Source organism: Triticum urartu, chromosome 4 (genome assembly GCF_003073215.2).
Source record: "Triticum urartu cultivar G1812 chromosome 4, Tu2.1, whole genome shotgun sequence".
Taxonomy (NCBI): domain Eukaryota; kingdom Viridiplantae; phylum Streptophyta; class Magnoliopsida; order Poales; family Poaceae; genus Triticum; species Triticum urartu.
Genome location: NC_053025.1, coordinates 421,990,637 through 422,004,897, shown reverse-complemented (window position 1 = coordinate 422,004,897; position 14,261 = coordinate 421,990,637). Strand labels below are relative to the sequence as shown.

General features: G+C 43.6%; 1 protein-coding gene across 21 annotated transcripts; it reads right to left on the bottom strand.

Moving 5' to 3' along the window:
- Nucleotides 1-9,693: 9,693 nt before the first annotated feature.
- On the bottom strand, nucleotides 9,694-13,696 carry LOC125551862. Of its 21 annotated transcripts, XM_048715235.1 has the most exons (8): nucleotides 13,139-13,696; nucleotides 12,940-13,036; nucleotides 12,799-12,842; nucleotides 11,998-12,072; nucleotides 11,791-11,869; nucleotides 11,105-11,150; nucleotides 10,162-10,212; nucleotides 9,694-10,082 (listed from the first exon to the last, which is right to left on the bottom strand). In XM_048715235.1, exons 4-8 carry the CDS (start codon nucleotides 12,030-12,032, stop codon nucleotides 9,712-9,714), a joined length of 582 nt encoding a protein of 193 aa, XP_048571192.1. In that variant the 5' UTR covers nucleotides 12,033-12,072; nucleotides 12,799-12,842; nucleotides 12,940-13,036; nucleotides 13,139-13,696; the 3' UTR covers nucleotides 9,694-9,711. The 21 variants fall into 21 exon arrangements, 4 of the variants coding, with proteins under 4 accessions (XP_048571192.1, XP_048571191.1, XP_048571190.1 ...); XM_048715234.1 differs by lacking the exon at nucleotides 12,799-12,842 and having other exon boundaries at nucleotides 12,889-13,036; XM_048715233.1 differs by lacking the exon at nucleotides 12,799-12,842.
- Nucleotides 13,697-14,261: the final 565 nt, after the last annotated feature.

The following is a 14,261-nucleotide window of genomic DNA, read 5'->3' as shown; positions in this document are numbered from 1 at the left end:
AAAAGCTAAGAACGCGGGAATAGGAAAAACATGGGATTATAGTGGAATGTCGTCTTGAATCCTACAGGATTGTACGAGTGTTTGATTGTGCATAGAAAAAACGCATAATTCTTTCAAAGAGGTTTGAGTGGATGGGATGTTTCCTATGAAATCTAGTGCAAATGAATCATATGGAAAAATTCCTATGGTTTACAATCCTACGAATCAAACAACCAAGATAGGAAAAATTCCTAATGATTAGAATCCTCCAAAATTCCTTTGAGAATCCTTTGAATCAAAGAATCCCTTAATCTATTTTATGATTCATGGAATTGTGCGTTGTAAAGCATAAATTAAAACAAATAATGGCAATTCAACTAGAAAAAAAGTTTGGGCAATTATGATACGGAAGATTCTAGAACAAAAGAGAACCACTGTTGTTTTGAGGTTTGTGCATTATGCTTAAGTTCAACCATGGAGTCTGCTAGATTGTACATGTGGCAAAATCTGGTGGGGGGCTAGAAGATGGTGCGAGGGGCCGAGTGGAGGGAGACTATGAAGGAACGCACAAGTGCGAGATCGATATTTAGAGAGAGGGGGCAAACACATGCGCTGTTGCGCGCAGTGGAGGAGCCATGAAAAATAAATGAGCTAGGGGGCCAAGCATTGCTAATCCTTTACGAGGAGGGTCAACTCATGAACTTAAACCATTTTTAGCAGCAATTGTCTAATGATCACATTCTTATTAGCCTCGATATATAGTGATGTTAGGGGGGAGGGGGCAGGGCCCTTACTGCCCCTGTCTTCGCCATTGTGCACGCGTCTAAGAGATGAAGCGGAAGGCATGGATGAGAGGGGGACGTTGGATATATAATTAATGTGGGTGTATTAGCTATATATGTTAATCCTATATAGAGAGGTATACATTGATCGATGTGGACGTGGGAAAGAGGGTGAGACCTCACTAGATATATCGATTGATCGGTTTGTGTGGAAAACTATGAAAGACCTAGCTATATACACACATACATAGAGGAACATCGATCGTTGCGCATGCACACGTGAGAGATAAAGAATGCCCGATATGATGGAGAGGGGGATGTGTGTGGGTGTGTGCCTTCATGGGAGACCGACCTGGAGAAAAAGATTGCATGCGTGCGATGGATAATGCCGACTAGTAGTGTGTGTGCATGCATGCACGAGAGGAAGTTAGTGGTACAATTATAAAGAGAAGACTACTGTGCGGGTGTAAAAGAATAGGTGAGGTCATAATCAATGTAAAGTTGAATTCAAATATTTGAATAAGAGATCCTGATGTTTGAAACCCATGCATGCATGAATATAACGGAGATCTGCGCGGTGTGGTTTGGAAACGAGCATGTTGTAATGTATACACATTGAACAAGGTCAGACTGATTTGAATTTGAGATACCGATGGCAGACATCATTTGGCCACGTCGCATCCGTGCATGGACACACTATTCTAATTGGAGATGATGGGAGGCTTTCTCATCACATATCTATATCTATACCCCTATATATATTATTATTATTTATATTTTTATATTATGTGCGGGTAACTTTAACTTTGAAAGATGGTCGTTGGATGAGGCGAATCCGATGGTCCAAAGATGGCAAATTTGAGCACTACTGGCCGTTGGATATCATCGAGATTCCACCAGATTTCGCCACATGTATAATCTAGAAGACTCCATGTTTGAACTTAAGCAGAATGCACAAACATCAAAACACAAGCACTTCTTATTTGTTCTAGAATCTTCCGTATCAGAATTGCCCAAATGTTTTTCTACATGATTTGCCATTATTTGTTTTTACTTTCTGTCTTATGACGCACAATTCCATGAATCTTAAAATAGATTAGATTTCTTATAAAAACTAGATGATTTTGAATGAAATGAACTATAAGAATTAAATGAACATCTACATTATGCATATATGACTCAAAGCTTGCATGCTATAATGTGGTATTTATTCATAATTTGGTTGCCAAATCTCATGCGTGCAATGCACGTGTACCTTACTCTAGTCTAAATGGTGTTTGTGTGTGTGTTGTGCATGTTGAGGTGCGAATTGTCTATTTTTTGGGTACACGTTAAGATTGTTCTTCCGAAATTTCAAACCGCGCCTTGTTATGCCGAAAATTCAAGCTAGCGTCTCTGTCTATCGTGCTGCGAAACTCCCGCCTCTTCAACCTGCGCCTTGTTAGCCCGAAATATTTAAGATATATCTTTGTCTCGTTGTGCTCCGACAACTCCCTCCATCTCAACCCGCGCCTTGCTATTCCGAAATTACAACGCGCGCGAAAACTCCCACCTCCTGTGAAATCCCGACACGCGAAATGCCCGTGGTACCCCTGAACCGAAAGAACCGCCTCAAATCGGTGGGGGTACTTTTGTAACTTACCCCACATTTCGGACAAGTGCGTCTCTAAGCCATGGTTTCCCACTGCCATCCCATCCGCCCACCCATTCGTACACCGAGGCCACAAAAACCCGCGACGAAACCCCACACCCTGCTCCGTCCGCCACCCAGCCGGAGCCTCCTCCCCGACGACGTCGTCCACAGCAACACCTCGACGTCTCTCATCCACCGTACCAGATGAGGATCCGTCGTCGATCTCATCGTCCTGCCGGTTCAGCCACCCCGTCCTCCACCTCCAAGGAGCTGCCCCGATGTTCCCCTCATCTTTCGTGCCACCTCCATTCCCACACCACCGTCTTCACCTGCACCACCGGAAGAGCATCATCATCACCGTTTCCTCGTATGAAGCTGCGGCCTAATCAGCGCCACCAAAGAGGTTGTACACTAATCGTCGCATTTTCTTCTTGATTCGATCTCATGGTGCTGTCGGCGCTCGGTCCCGAGCCGACACGGCGCGGCTCCATCCACGGCGGCGTCGCCGGCCACTTCCTCCACGGCGTCGCTCCCTCAGCGGCGACGTCCACATCAGTAGGAGTTGTTGCTGCTTTAGCTCTCGCTCACGCTGCTACTCTGCTCTTGCTCTCGGTCCCCTGCCTGGTCTGCTCTTGCTATTGCTCTTGCTCGCGCTGCTGCTCTCGCTCTTGCTCTTGCTTGCGATGCTGCTCCAATTTAGCTAAACTTCAGTCAACTGAATCGACTTTTGTGTCAGCCGATTTTTAGGGGGTGGGGGGGGGGCTCGCCGGGGTGAAGAAAGAAAAGGCCGCGGGGAGGGGGGGGGCTCGCCAGAGAGGTACCCCACTATCTATCTTAGGGTTCAGGATGGGGCGGTGGTCGCCGACGGTGGCGGGGCGCTGGTGTGGCGGTGGCGTGGGGATCACCGGAGAAAAAGCTCGGCACGGGGGGGGGGGGGCTAGAGGGATGGCCGGGGCGGCGGCGGACCGGCGGTGGGGAGTGTTTTCGGGGCAGGCGGGGCGGCGCACCGCCGGTCGCGGGCGGCGGGGGGCTGCTGTTTGGCCGGTGGTGGCTGGCGGCTCAGGGGGGTGGAGGTTGAAGATGAACCACAGGCCCTTGATTTCGTATCCAACGACTGCAAAATCGACTGACCAGAGATGAAAAAGTCAGTGGACCGACGTGTAGCCTCACCTTGCTAGTGCGTTCAGTTTCGATAGCAAAATTCAGTTTCGGCAGTTAAGTTCAGTTTCAACAGTTAAGTTCAGTTTCGACAGTTAAATTCAGTTTCGACAGTTAAGTTCAGAGATGAGCGGCTGATGTATTTTACATCTAGCACTTTGTGGTTATGTATTTTACGTCATGTATTGGAGATGCTATTAGAATTCCACTCAGGTTAACGTTGTTCGTTGTCTCTCTTGTCCTACTTCAGCCTCGGCGTCGTACAACTCACCGGAGCTGCTCCAACGACGAAACCCTCCATCACAGCGGAGCAGTACCTCGGGCTCCATCTCCAGATGCCTAAGATCTTCTTCCCCTCCTCCGACAGCCAAGTCAGCCGGAGCATCCTCACCAGCCAACCCAATCATGCTGAGATTGATATGGCTTCGCCAAAGGGGTTGTGCACTTGTTGCATCTCTTTTTTACTCTACATGTTATATATATTGTCCACTGAGCACTCGTAGTAACGGGAAATACGATTATTTTATCCTACTATATGACAAGTAGTGAGGTACCAGGCAACTTAGCTATCCGTGATGGACTCTCTTGAACGCCATCATTATTTATCTCTGCGTGTTTGAGCTGTGCATTTGTCGATGGGCCTGGGAGTTGAGCTAGTATGGCAGTGGCCTAGGTCCAAAGTAATAGAAGTAGCACAAAAACATTTTTTTAGTGTAGGATTTTCCTTGCTCAAGCCTGCCTACTAGAATCGCTAGTGCTTGAAAGGAAAAGTGAATGAAAAACATCGGAATTAGAAAGTTTCCTATGGTACTACTTTTCATGAATTTGGTGCAAAGGAATGGAGCAAAGGAAAACTGTAGGATTTGTTCCTTTAGTGTCTCCTTGAAAGAAAAACCGTAGGAATTCTAATTTCCACTTCTCCTCCTTTTCATATTCCTATTCATCAAGCACAAGACTAAGAGATAGTAGCATAATAGCATTATAACCGTACATTTTCTTGTGGTTTGACTTAATCTCACCATGCTTTTTTGCATCCTGTGATCTTCCAATTGTTGTGAATCAAACACCCAGATTGACAGAAATCCTGTGTTTTTAAATTCTCTGTTTTGCACGTGCATTCCTATCCTATTCCTGTCTATTTCCTATCCCTGCATTGTTAGAATCCTCAAATTCAAACAAGCCCTTACTCAATTACTTCTGTTACAAATATGTGTCAAAGAAAACCTTGTGTGGTTTGTCCTACTCCTGCGGCGCTGTGTTCCACCCCAGCTTAGCTGCTCCAACAACGAAAGGGTTCACCACAGCAGGGATCCGCTCTCCAGACTATCTTTCGCCGCCTCAGATCTTCTTCCCCGCCGCTGGCAGCCACGGCAACTACATTACCATCATCAACCAAGCAGATGACCTTGAGGACTACACGGGTCCACAAGAGAGGTCACACTCTTCTGTGTCTGCTTTCATTATGCGTCGCTTAATATGATGACATGCTACATTATCATCGTGTTCACCTATTAGAATCCGAGTCAGGTCCAAACTAATGCTGAAACTTGAGTTTTTAAATGGTTGTGGGGTACATATTGGCGCAGCAATCAGTACTATCTGTCTACTATCTGGTTAATCTCCGGTGTCTATGAGTTTCATGTTGGGTGCAAACAAACATTAAAGGAGCCATTATCTGTATTTTTAACTGAAGCTATTATCTACCTGCTATCATTGGTTTTGGGTCTATCCACACTTTGCTACCATCACTCTGGATTTGTGCATGCACTCCTTACATAATCACACTATGTTTTATTCCTATGCATGCCAGTTATTGTACACAATGGAACTGATCATGTAGAGCAAAATAGACGAGCCTTGCGTGGCAATAAAATTTCATGCAGACGTCGTTCCATGGTGTGCGCAAAGGCAGCCCCCTCCACCCATTTCGGATCATAATCAAGAGGAAGATAACTGTTCTGAGGGGGATTCAGAAGGAGAAGACCACTCCTATTTTACCCCATGAGGTCTTTGCTCTAACCTGGCATGCCGATGTTGGTAATATCATGCATATGGTGCCTTGCATTGCTTAATGTATACATTAAAGATGTCATCTGCTTAGTTTAGACATGCTTTGTGTCAATGCCATCTGTTTAGTTTCTTTATCGTATATGTGAATCATGCAATGCCATCTTGTCTAGCCAGGCATCATATATGTGAATTTTGCAATGCCACCCTGGTTAGCCAGTCATCTTATATGTGAATTATATCATGCCATCATTTTTTATTACGTGTTAAATTTGTCAACAATTTTAGTACATTCAATTACTCTTCCTGTGCATCAGCCATTCGGCACGGTCACGGAAAAATCTGGAGTGGAAACAAGGTCTTCAGAGCAGACAATGCTATCTGACGAAGTGCATGTCTTGCTGGTTACCGATAGCTCCTCAGAGGAGGATTTAGAGACACATGACCAGTCATATTTGCCCCCGAGGTGCATGCCCTAACTTGGCAGGGTTATGTTGCTCATATCGTGCGTATGGTATCTTGCATTGCTATGTCATTTGCTTAGTTTAGACATGCTTTGTGTGAATGCCACTTGTTTAGTGTCTAATTACCATATATGTGAATTATGCAATGCCATCTTGTTGCAAGACATTATATATGTGAATTATGCAATGTTATCTTGTTGCAAGGCACTATTATGTGAATTATGCAATGCCATGCTGTTTAGGCAAGCGTCATATATGTGAATTATATCATGCCATCCTTTTTTTGTATTTCTCATTGCTTTTGTCGACAATGTTTGTATATTCAACTGCTCTTCCTGTGCATCAGCCATTTGAATTGGTGATGGAGAAATCTGGAGTGAAAACAAGGTCTTGAGAGAAGACAATGCTACCTGCTGAAGCAGATATCTTGCTGGTTACAGATAGCTCTTCAGAGGAGGATTCAGAGGCAGATGACCAGTCCTATTATCCCCCTGAGGTGTATGCTCAAACTTGGCAGGGTTATATTACTCATATAATGCATATGTTGTATTGCAATGCTTAGTTTTTACATCATATACACAATATTGAATGCCATCTACTTAGTTGACACATCATATATGCGATTGCCCTCTGCTCACTTCCTTAGTATATAAATCATATATTTGAATTATGTCATTCCATGATGTTTACATAGACAGCATGTATCTGAATTATGGCATGCCAACCCATTTTCTAAAGACATAATATAGTTATATCATCTCATCCTATTTACATAGTCATCATCTTTTAAATTATGTCATTCTATCCGTGAATTATATCATGCCATCATGTTTCCATCGACGGCATGTTTGTGATTTATGGCATGCCAACCACTTTAATAGACACATCGTATAGTTATATCATGTCATCCTGTTTACATAGTCATCATATTTTGAATTATGTCATTCTATCCTATTTAGTTAGCCATCATACATGTGAAATTGTGTCATGCTATCCTGTTTAATTAGCCATCACATATGTGAAATTATGTCCTGCTATTCTGTTTGCTTAGACAACATAAATGTGAATTATTTCATGCCCTGTTTTCTTCCCTACTATCCATTGCACCTGTCTATCTTACAATGTCTGTACATTCAATTACTTTTCTTGTTTATCAGCCATTTCAATTGGAGGGAGTGATGGCAGTATCTGCGGGAGTAAAAACACGGTCTTCAGAAAAGATCGTGCTACTTGTCAATGCAGATAGAACCACAGTTGTACTTGCCCAAGAACCAGGCCCACCACACATAACCCACACTCATGCAGATTGTACCCCTACCCAGTTGGACAGAGAACCAGCTACACCCCTTCTAACCCCAACCCTAGGAGATAGACACCTGGTTCCCGTTGACACAACACTGTCTCCACCACAAAGCACCCAAACACGAGCAGTTAGTAAGGCAACTGCAGTGCCCAAATCACGAGGACCACCACTCCGAACCCGAAGTCAATGCTTAAAGCAGAAGAAGAATTGTTCTCAGGTCAGGTTCCCTAGCTATGGTTCATACTTCTTTGCTCTTGCATCACTGTATTTACTGATACCAACTAATTTCAAATTTGAAGGATGCAATTGAAACTCCAATGGCGCAACAGGTATGTTTTAAACCTATTTCTTCAACGTGTTTGGCTGTTTGCTGTTGTAACTTGCTCTATGTTGATTTCAGTTTCAATTGAATAAACAATTATGTTCTCATGTCATGCACATTACAAGTGTTGTTATTGCTGTGTAGTTTCCCACACTTATATTTTGTCTATGCTGCTTTGTCTTAAATAGATATGATTCGAACTGTATCTATCTTGATTTGGCAGCATAAACTAGAATGATATAGACCATACAGTGACCATACTACATAGATATATGTTTGTTTCATGCTATTATCCTGTCCACCTTACTACTGAACTGGTTTACCAAAATGAGTTTCATATACTACATTGTAAACCTGAGATGTGTTTGTTTGTTTCTCTTTTAGAACGCGGATAAAATACTGGAGAAGAGTACCCTGTTATGCAATGGTAAAGGAAGTAATGCAGATAAGGTTCAAGATAGTGAGACATCCCTGTTGGTCTCCAAGAAAGCTGATAAAAACTATATTGAAGACACTGAGACAACCCCAAAGTCCTGTCTTGATGTAGTGTTCGAGTTACTGGCTACCACTGCTGACACCAGCTCTTCGAAGTCGTTGCCTGAATCAGTTCGGCTTCTTGAGTCTCAACTTCAAGTTGAAAGACATCGATCAGATGTTATGCGACAGGAAGCCGAAGGACTAAGGAAGTCCCTGCAGAATTTAGATGCATACTTTCTGGTGCAACAACAAGCGCTGGAGGACTTAAGCGCCAAACAAGAGAAAGTTAATAAGCTTGCTAAGCATCTTGCCAGCATTATGGGTACCCAGGATATTGTTTCTTGGGCTCTTCTGAAGTGGTTTCAGTTCTGGAATTGTTTTGCTGTGGCATTTATATGCTGCCGTGTTCCCTATATTTGCACTGGTGGCGAACTTTGATGCCCAATGGATGTAATATGTGTAATAGCCGTGATAGCCTAGTGTAAGTTGCTTGCTTATTTATTTCCTTCTTGTCTTGTTTATTTGTTTGCTTGTAGTCAGTGCAATTCTTTTTTTGTGGTTTGCTAGTGGCTGCAATAACCTATTTTTTAAAACTAGGCCACAATAACCATGGGCTAATACTTACTGTAGTGACACTGGGCCTCCTACGGGCCGTAGAAACAGTGGGCCTTCTATGGGTCGTATAAACAGTGGGCCTTCTATGGGCCGTAGAAACAGTGGGCCTTCTACGGGTCGTAGAAACAATGGGCCTTCTACGGGCCATAGAAACAATGGGCCTTCTACGGGCCGTATAATCAATGGGCCTTATACGGGCCGTATGATCAATTGGCCAAACATGGGCCAAACAGACTGCATTCTGGCCATAAACGGGCTAGAGTTGGAATCGTCCGTTCATGGGCCGACCATAACGGGCCATCGTTAATAGGCCGTATTTGATGATGCTATGAAAACGGCCCAACGTATTAACGGACCACAAACGGGCCGACTGTAACCATGGGCTGAATTTGGCCCACAAGCAGAAAATGACAGTAACGGGCCGTAAGTAAAAGAATGCTGGAAAATAGCCCAAGAATAAATGGGCTCTGAGAAGGCCGAAAGATAACATGGGCTGGAAACGGCCCAACGAATAACGGGCCATTAATGGGTATAAAATGACACACTGTTCTTTACGGGCTAGTTTCACCACGGGCCATTAATGGGTGTAAAGTGATACACTGTTCATTACAGGCCAGTTTCACCACGGGTCGTTAATAGGCCAAGAGTTACATAGGGCCTCATATGGGCCGAAGGAGGTCATGGGCCATACATGGGCAGAAGTGAAAACAGGCTGGAATCATATTGGACTAGATAGGAAGTGCGCCCTGGCGCGCGTTGCCCGGCCCAACTGCAAGATCCAAAACAGTATAGTCGTAGCTGAAAGCTCGAAGCATCAAGTTTGGCAAAAAGGAATAGATCAAAACCTACACAGTATGATAAATCAAAATTATAGCGAGTTATTTATATAGAAAGCAACACACTCCACAGGTCTTTCATAATAATTAGATCAAGTCATTTGTATATTAAGAGACTAGAGGTTGAGTAGTGCATTAGAGGATAGCCGTACAATACAGAATACATATACCATTGCTCTGGACAGAAGTGTAGAAAAGCACAATTACACTGATTGTGTTCTGTGAGTACATCCTTCGATGGTAAATGGCTCTACAAATTCCAAGATCGATGATCCAACATGATATAAAGAATGAGATTCTCACAATAAATATAGTCAACCTGTGGTTGGAATATATAAGCAATGAAGTAAGTATATCTTTGGGCAGCAGCTCAATGCCCCTTAATGATCTCATAGTCCCAACACTTCTGAGAAGCAGCTTGACTCCCTTAATGATCTCTACATAGTTAGGAATATAACCCTCTTCACCACTGACCATAAAAGGAGATAAATGCGAACGGAGGAATCCTGAGATAAAATGAAAATTATCAACTTCATCACTGATGCTTGGGTGTAGTTACTTGAAAACTTATTTTGCATAGCATACCTAATAGGTAGTAGACAAAATCTATCAGTTTAGTTATAAACTTGAGGAATACTACAGAAAAGAAGAAATCATTACTTAGTAAAGTGTTTTTCTCAAAGATAGTTTCGAGAGAGGCTTGAAAAGAAAACAGAGTGCTGATTCTACAATTCAGCAGCAGGAATACACACATTTGAGTGATGCCACGCATATCAGCATATACATATTATACATAACTTGTTGATAACAGAACCGAGAGTATGCCTTAATGAGAAACTCAGCGATAACAGAACCGAGAATATTAATAACTTAGCTCTGATAAGAAAAATAAATCAACGATAGATTATCGAAAGGCCCTCACCATTATGTAAAAACAATGACAGCATAAATGTGACCAAGAACCAAAGGAGCAGCGGCATTAGTACTGGACGATGAATCAAAGACGGATTATCCAAGCCAAAGGAACATGGAATATAGCATATAATGTAAAAAACAATGACAACTCGCATAATAATAACAAAAGGAAGAAGAAAATTATCTGGGAAGGAGACATTTGTCAGAGCAATGACCAAGAACCAAAGGAGCGGTGGCAGCAGTAATGGACGATGACCCTAAGAAACCTAATAAGTAAATGTAAACAAAGCTCACAGCTATATACAACAGACAAAGCCAAACGGAATGCAAAGATCAATTGTGTAATAGAAATCAGGAAACCAATCTGAATGTAAACAATTTAAACAGTAGGCAAATGCCACAAAGCTGCTTGAGTTCAAGTTATTCTCCTATTTAATTATCCAAAGAAACAGATATATGCCATACTTGCTCGAATAAATACACACACCTCATATGCTCATATAAAAAAACTAAATCATCATACCCATAAGATATCCAAATCATCATGTTATATATTTGCATGGAGATGCTCTTTAAGACAGAACTCGATAAGTCAGTGGTCAGGCAAGATTACCATTTAGAAACCATTGAGAGATTACCCAAAACCCAAAAGCGTTGTTCTGCATAGAACACCAATTAGATCATGGGAACTTAGAAACCATTTAACTTTAGACATTGCTACCTTTCAATTGGAAAACATCACATCTGTGTATGAAGATGCATGGCAATAAGAAAACTTCCAGTACTATAAGAAAAGAAATAACACCTGGTTATTTTAATTACTTGTGATTCTATCTACCATTGATTTATGATTTCCAACTGTTTACTTTCTAGCTCTTGATTCTATATTCCATCATAGGTAAATGTTAAGTTTTCTTCTTAATTGTGTAAGAAACACTAAAAATTATTGACGGCATTCAGATATCTCGCTCCAGTGCAATATAAATTCCATCGGTTAATTTAGATATTGGTAAAAGTCCTATTTATAACCATTAAGTACATCTGATATACTCTTATTTTGTCTTGATATGGAATAATCATATAGAGAGACACATGACGTATTTTCTTATTTTGTCAGAACTGAAAAAACCACTTATAGAGACACACGGTAGGCAAATGTCCTGAACAATGCTTCCATCTCATGCCTTGAGACTTGATTTAATTTTAGAAAAAGAACCTTGAATCAAACAACCCAAATGGTGGTAAGAATAAATTGGGAGGAGGAGCTCACATGAAGAGGTGCAAGAAGAGAGAGGATACCACGGTGGGAGGTGCAGGCCTTCGGTTACCTTCATAGGAGCAGGGTAGCAGACTCGTGTCATCAGTGGTGGGTCTCAACCTGGACAGATTATCAAGCACCCAATAATTAAGATTCAACCTCGTGTCAAAAAATGCTTGGATAATAGTCTGGTGGTCAGGAAATTTTTAACATAAATTGCTTCGATATTAGCATGGTTGGAATCTTACCAGATGAGTGGAGATTCATGTATGTGGAACTTCATACGCAGCTACAGAATCATAAGAATTTTCCATCAATATGTCCTGCCACAAAGAACGTTTAATTAGGTGCTAAATAGATGCATCACCAACAATATATAAATCTGCCAATTGTGAGCGACAAGCCAAGTAAAAGGAAAAGGCTGACAATTGTAACCACGAAATGGCTGCAAGCATTTCTAGCAATAAGGCAGATGATAATAAGGAGGATACTTGACAAAACGCAATAGAAAAATAAGGGAACATCCACAACCAGAAAATAGTGGGATTCCCCACCACTATTGCTCCAGAGGCACCAAGAACAAAGCTATAAAAGGCTCAGGACATGAACTGATTCAGTTCCAACCCGTAGCTCAATGATCCCCATTAAACTGGTGGGGTGCTACCACGAGGAAAACAAAGCAAGCGGGTAACAACTAACAATAGGAAGTCGAGCGTAACAGCAAGCATTGAAGCAACTGAATTCAGCAGGCTTTAATCCAAGATTGGACTGTACAGCACACATGCACACCTATCGAATCCAATCCAATCATTATAATTCCCAGACCGTCGCATCTTAAAAAAACTACACGGGCACTTCACATGTTGAAAACTAACGAAATTGAGCGCGGAGACAACTTAACTAAGCAGGTTCAAGGACAGTAGAATTCATGGCACATCTGTAACTTGCCAACATGTAGTTTTTCTATCATGCAACTGTCCCAAATAAATGTTTCCATGAACAACATAATTACATAAAGATGCAAAAATAAATAGGAATGGAGGATAGACCTCACTCCCCACTAAGCTGCCAAGATATGCCACACCCTTGATAACTGAAGATGCATTAGTATAATCTATAATCAATAGGAACAAACATACATGTTGAATCACATGAAGCATGAACAGAACGCATTGGAGAAGAACAAACACCTTATGAACCCAGACTGACAAACTGGACAGTGAATCCACGGCGTATCATTTGGCTGGTCGTGTAGTTAGATCGAGGAGAGCATTGGCCGTGACCCTCCTGTTGAGTGCCAAGAGGAGGATGGTTGGGCGGTTAGCGAGGAGCGATCGACATCAGCAAGTTAGGCACATACACATAGGTAGACAGGCTGCAGGCACATACCGAGATGGGAAGCGGCAAGGCGCACATATAGGTCCCGGCTGAAGTTGGGGAACACACAGAGGACCTCGAGTGTGCTGGTCCATGGCGCGCCACTGAGCTTGGCGCTGGCGTACACCGTGCACGAGCAGCCAAACAGGAACCACTGCGCGTAGTCCGCGAGGTTGGCACGGAAGTCCACCATGGCGGCCGTCGTGTCGGGGACCTTGCCGCACGTAATTAGCACAAAGGTGTTGGTGCCGTTGCGGCAAGTCGAGCGGCGTGGCACCGACGCACCTAGCGCCATTGACCCGCGACGCCTCTCTACTCTCCTCCGCCTGTGGCACCGGCGGACTGCGGCCGCATCTGGGTTGGACGGCGACAGAGAGGATATGGAGGCGGCTAGCCGGGAGAAGGAAGGAGATGGCAGAGGCGCGTGGACGTGGACGGCACCGTCGGCGAGAGGGGTGGAGCTAGGGATGCGGGGATGGGACGACGGATAGGGTTCGTGCGAGGAACGAATGGGAGCACGAAGAGGATCAAGGGGACACGGGGATGGAGCAGTCGATCTAGCCCACCTCATCGAACCGCAGCCAACCAGCAGTCAACATGCAACCACCCAACATGTGAAAAACCGAAAATGCCCTCGGCGGGGCACGGGATTAACAGGCGGTGGCACGAGATATTTGCTGTTGGAGGGCGCACTATTTCGATCCACAGTGTCTCTTTTCGATCCAACGTCCCACATCTGTCCATCTCGTGATCACGCGGTCTAAAACGCATCAAACAAATGATCCAACGGCCGAGAACACCTAAACTCCGAGGAGGCTGGGGTTCTCCCAGTATGTATCTTACGCGATGGCCCAGATGACGCTACTGGGCCTAATTCGAATAGGGCGTAACGGGCCTTGGGTTAGCGGGCTGTAAATGGGCTATGTGCGAATAGGCCGTTAACAGGATTTCCATGGGCCGGCCCGCCACCTTTTGACCAAGTCAAATGGGCCGGCCTTTTCACAGGAATGGACCTTTGTTGGGTCGTGCCACGTGTCGACGTATCATAGGCGCCTTCTGTCCAATGAGTGGATGACACCTGTCCCAGCGATGAGCCGACACGTGTTTCCTCCAGCCAATGATGATTTTACACGTG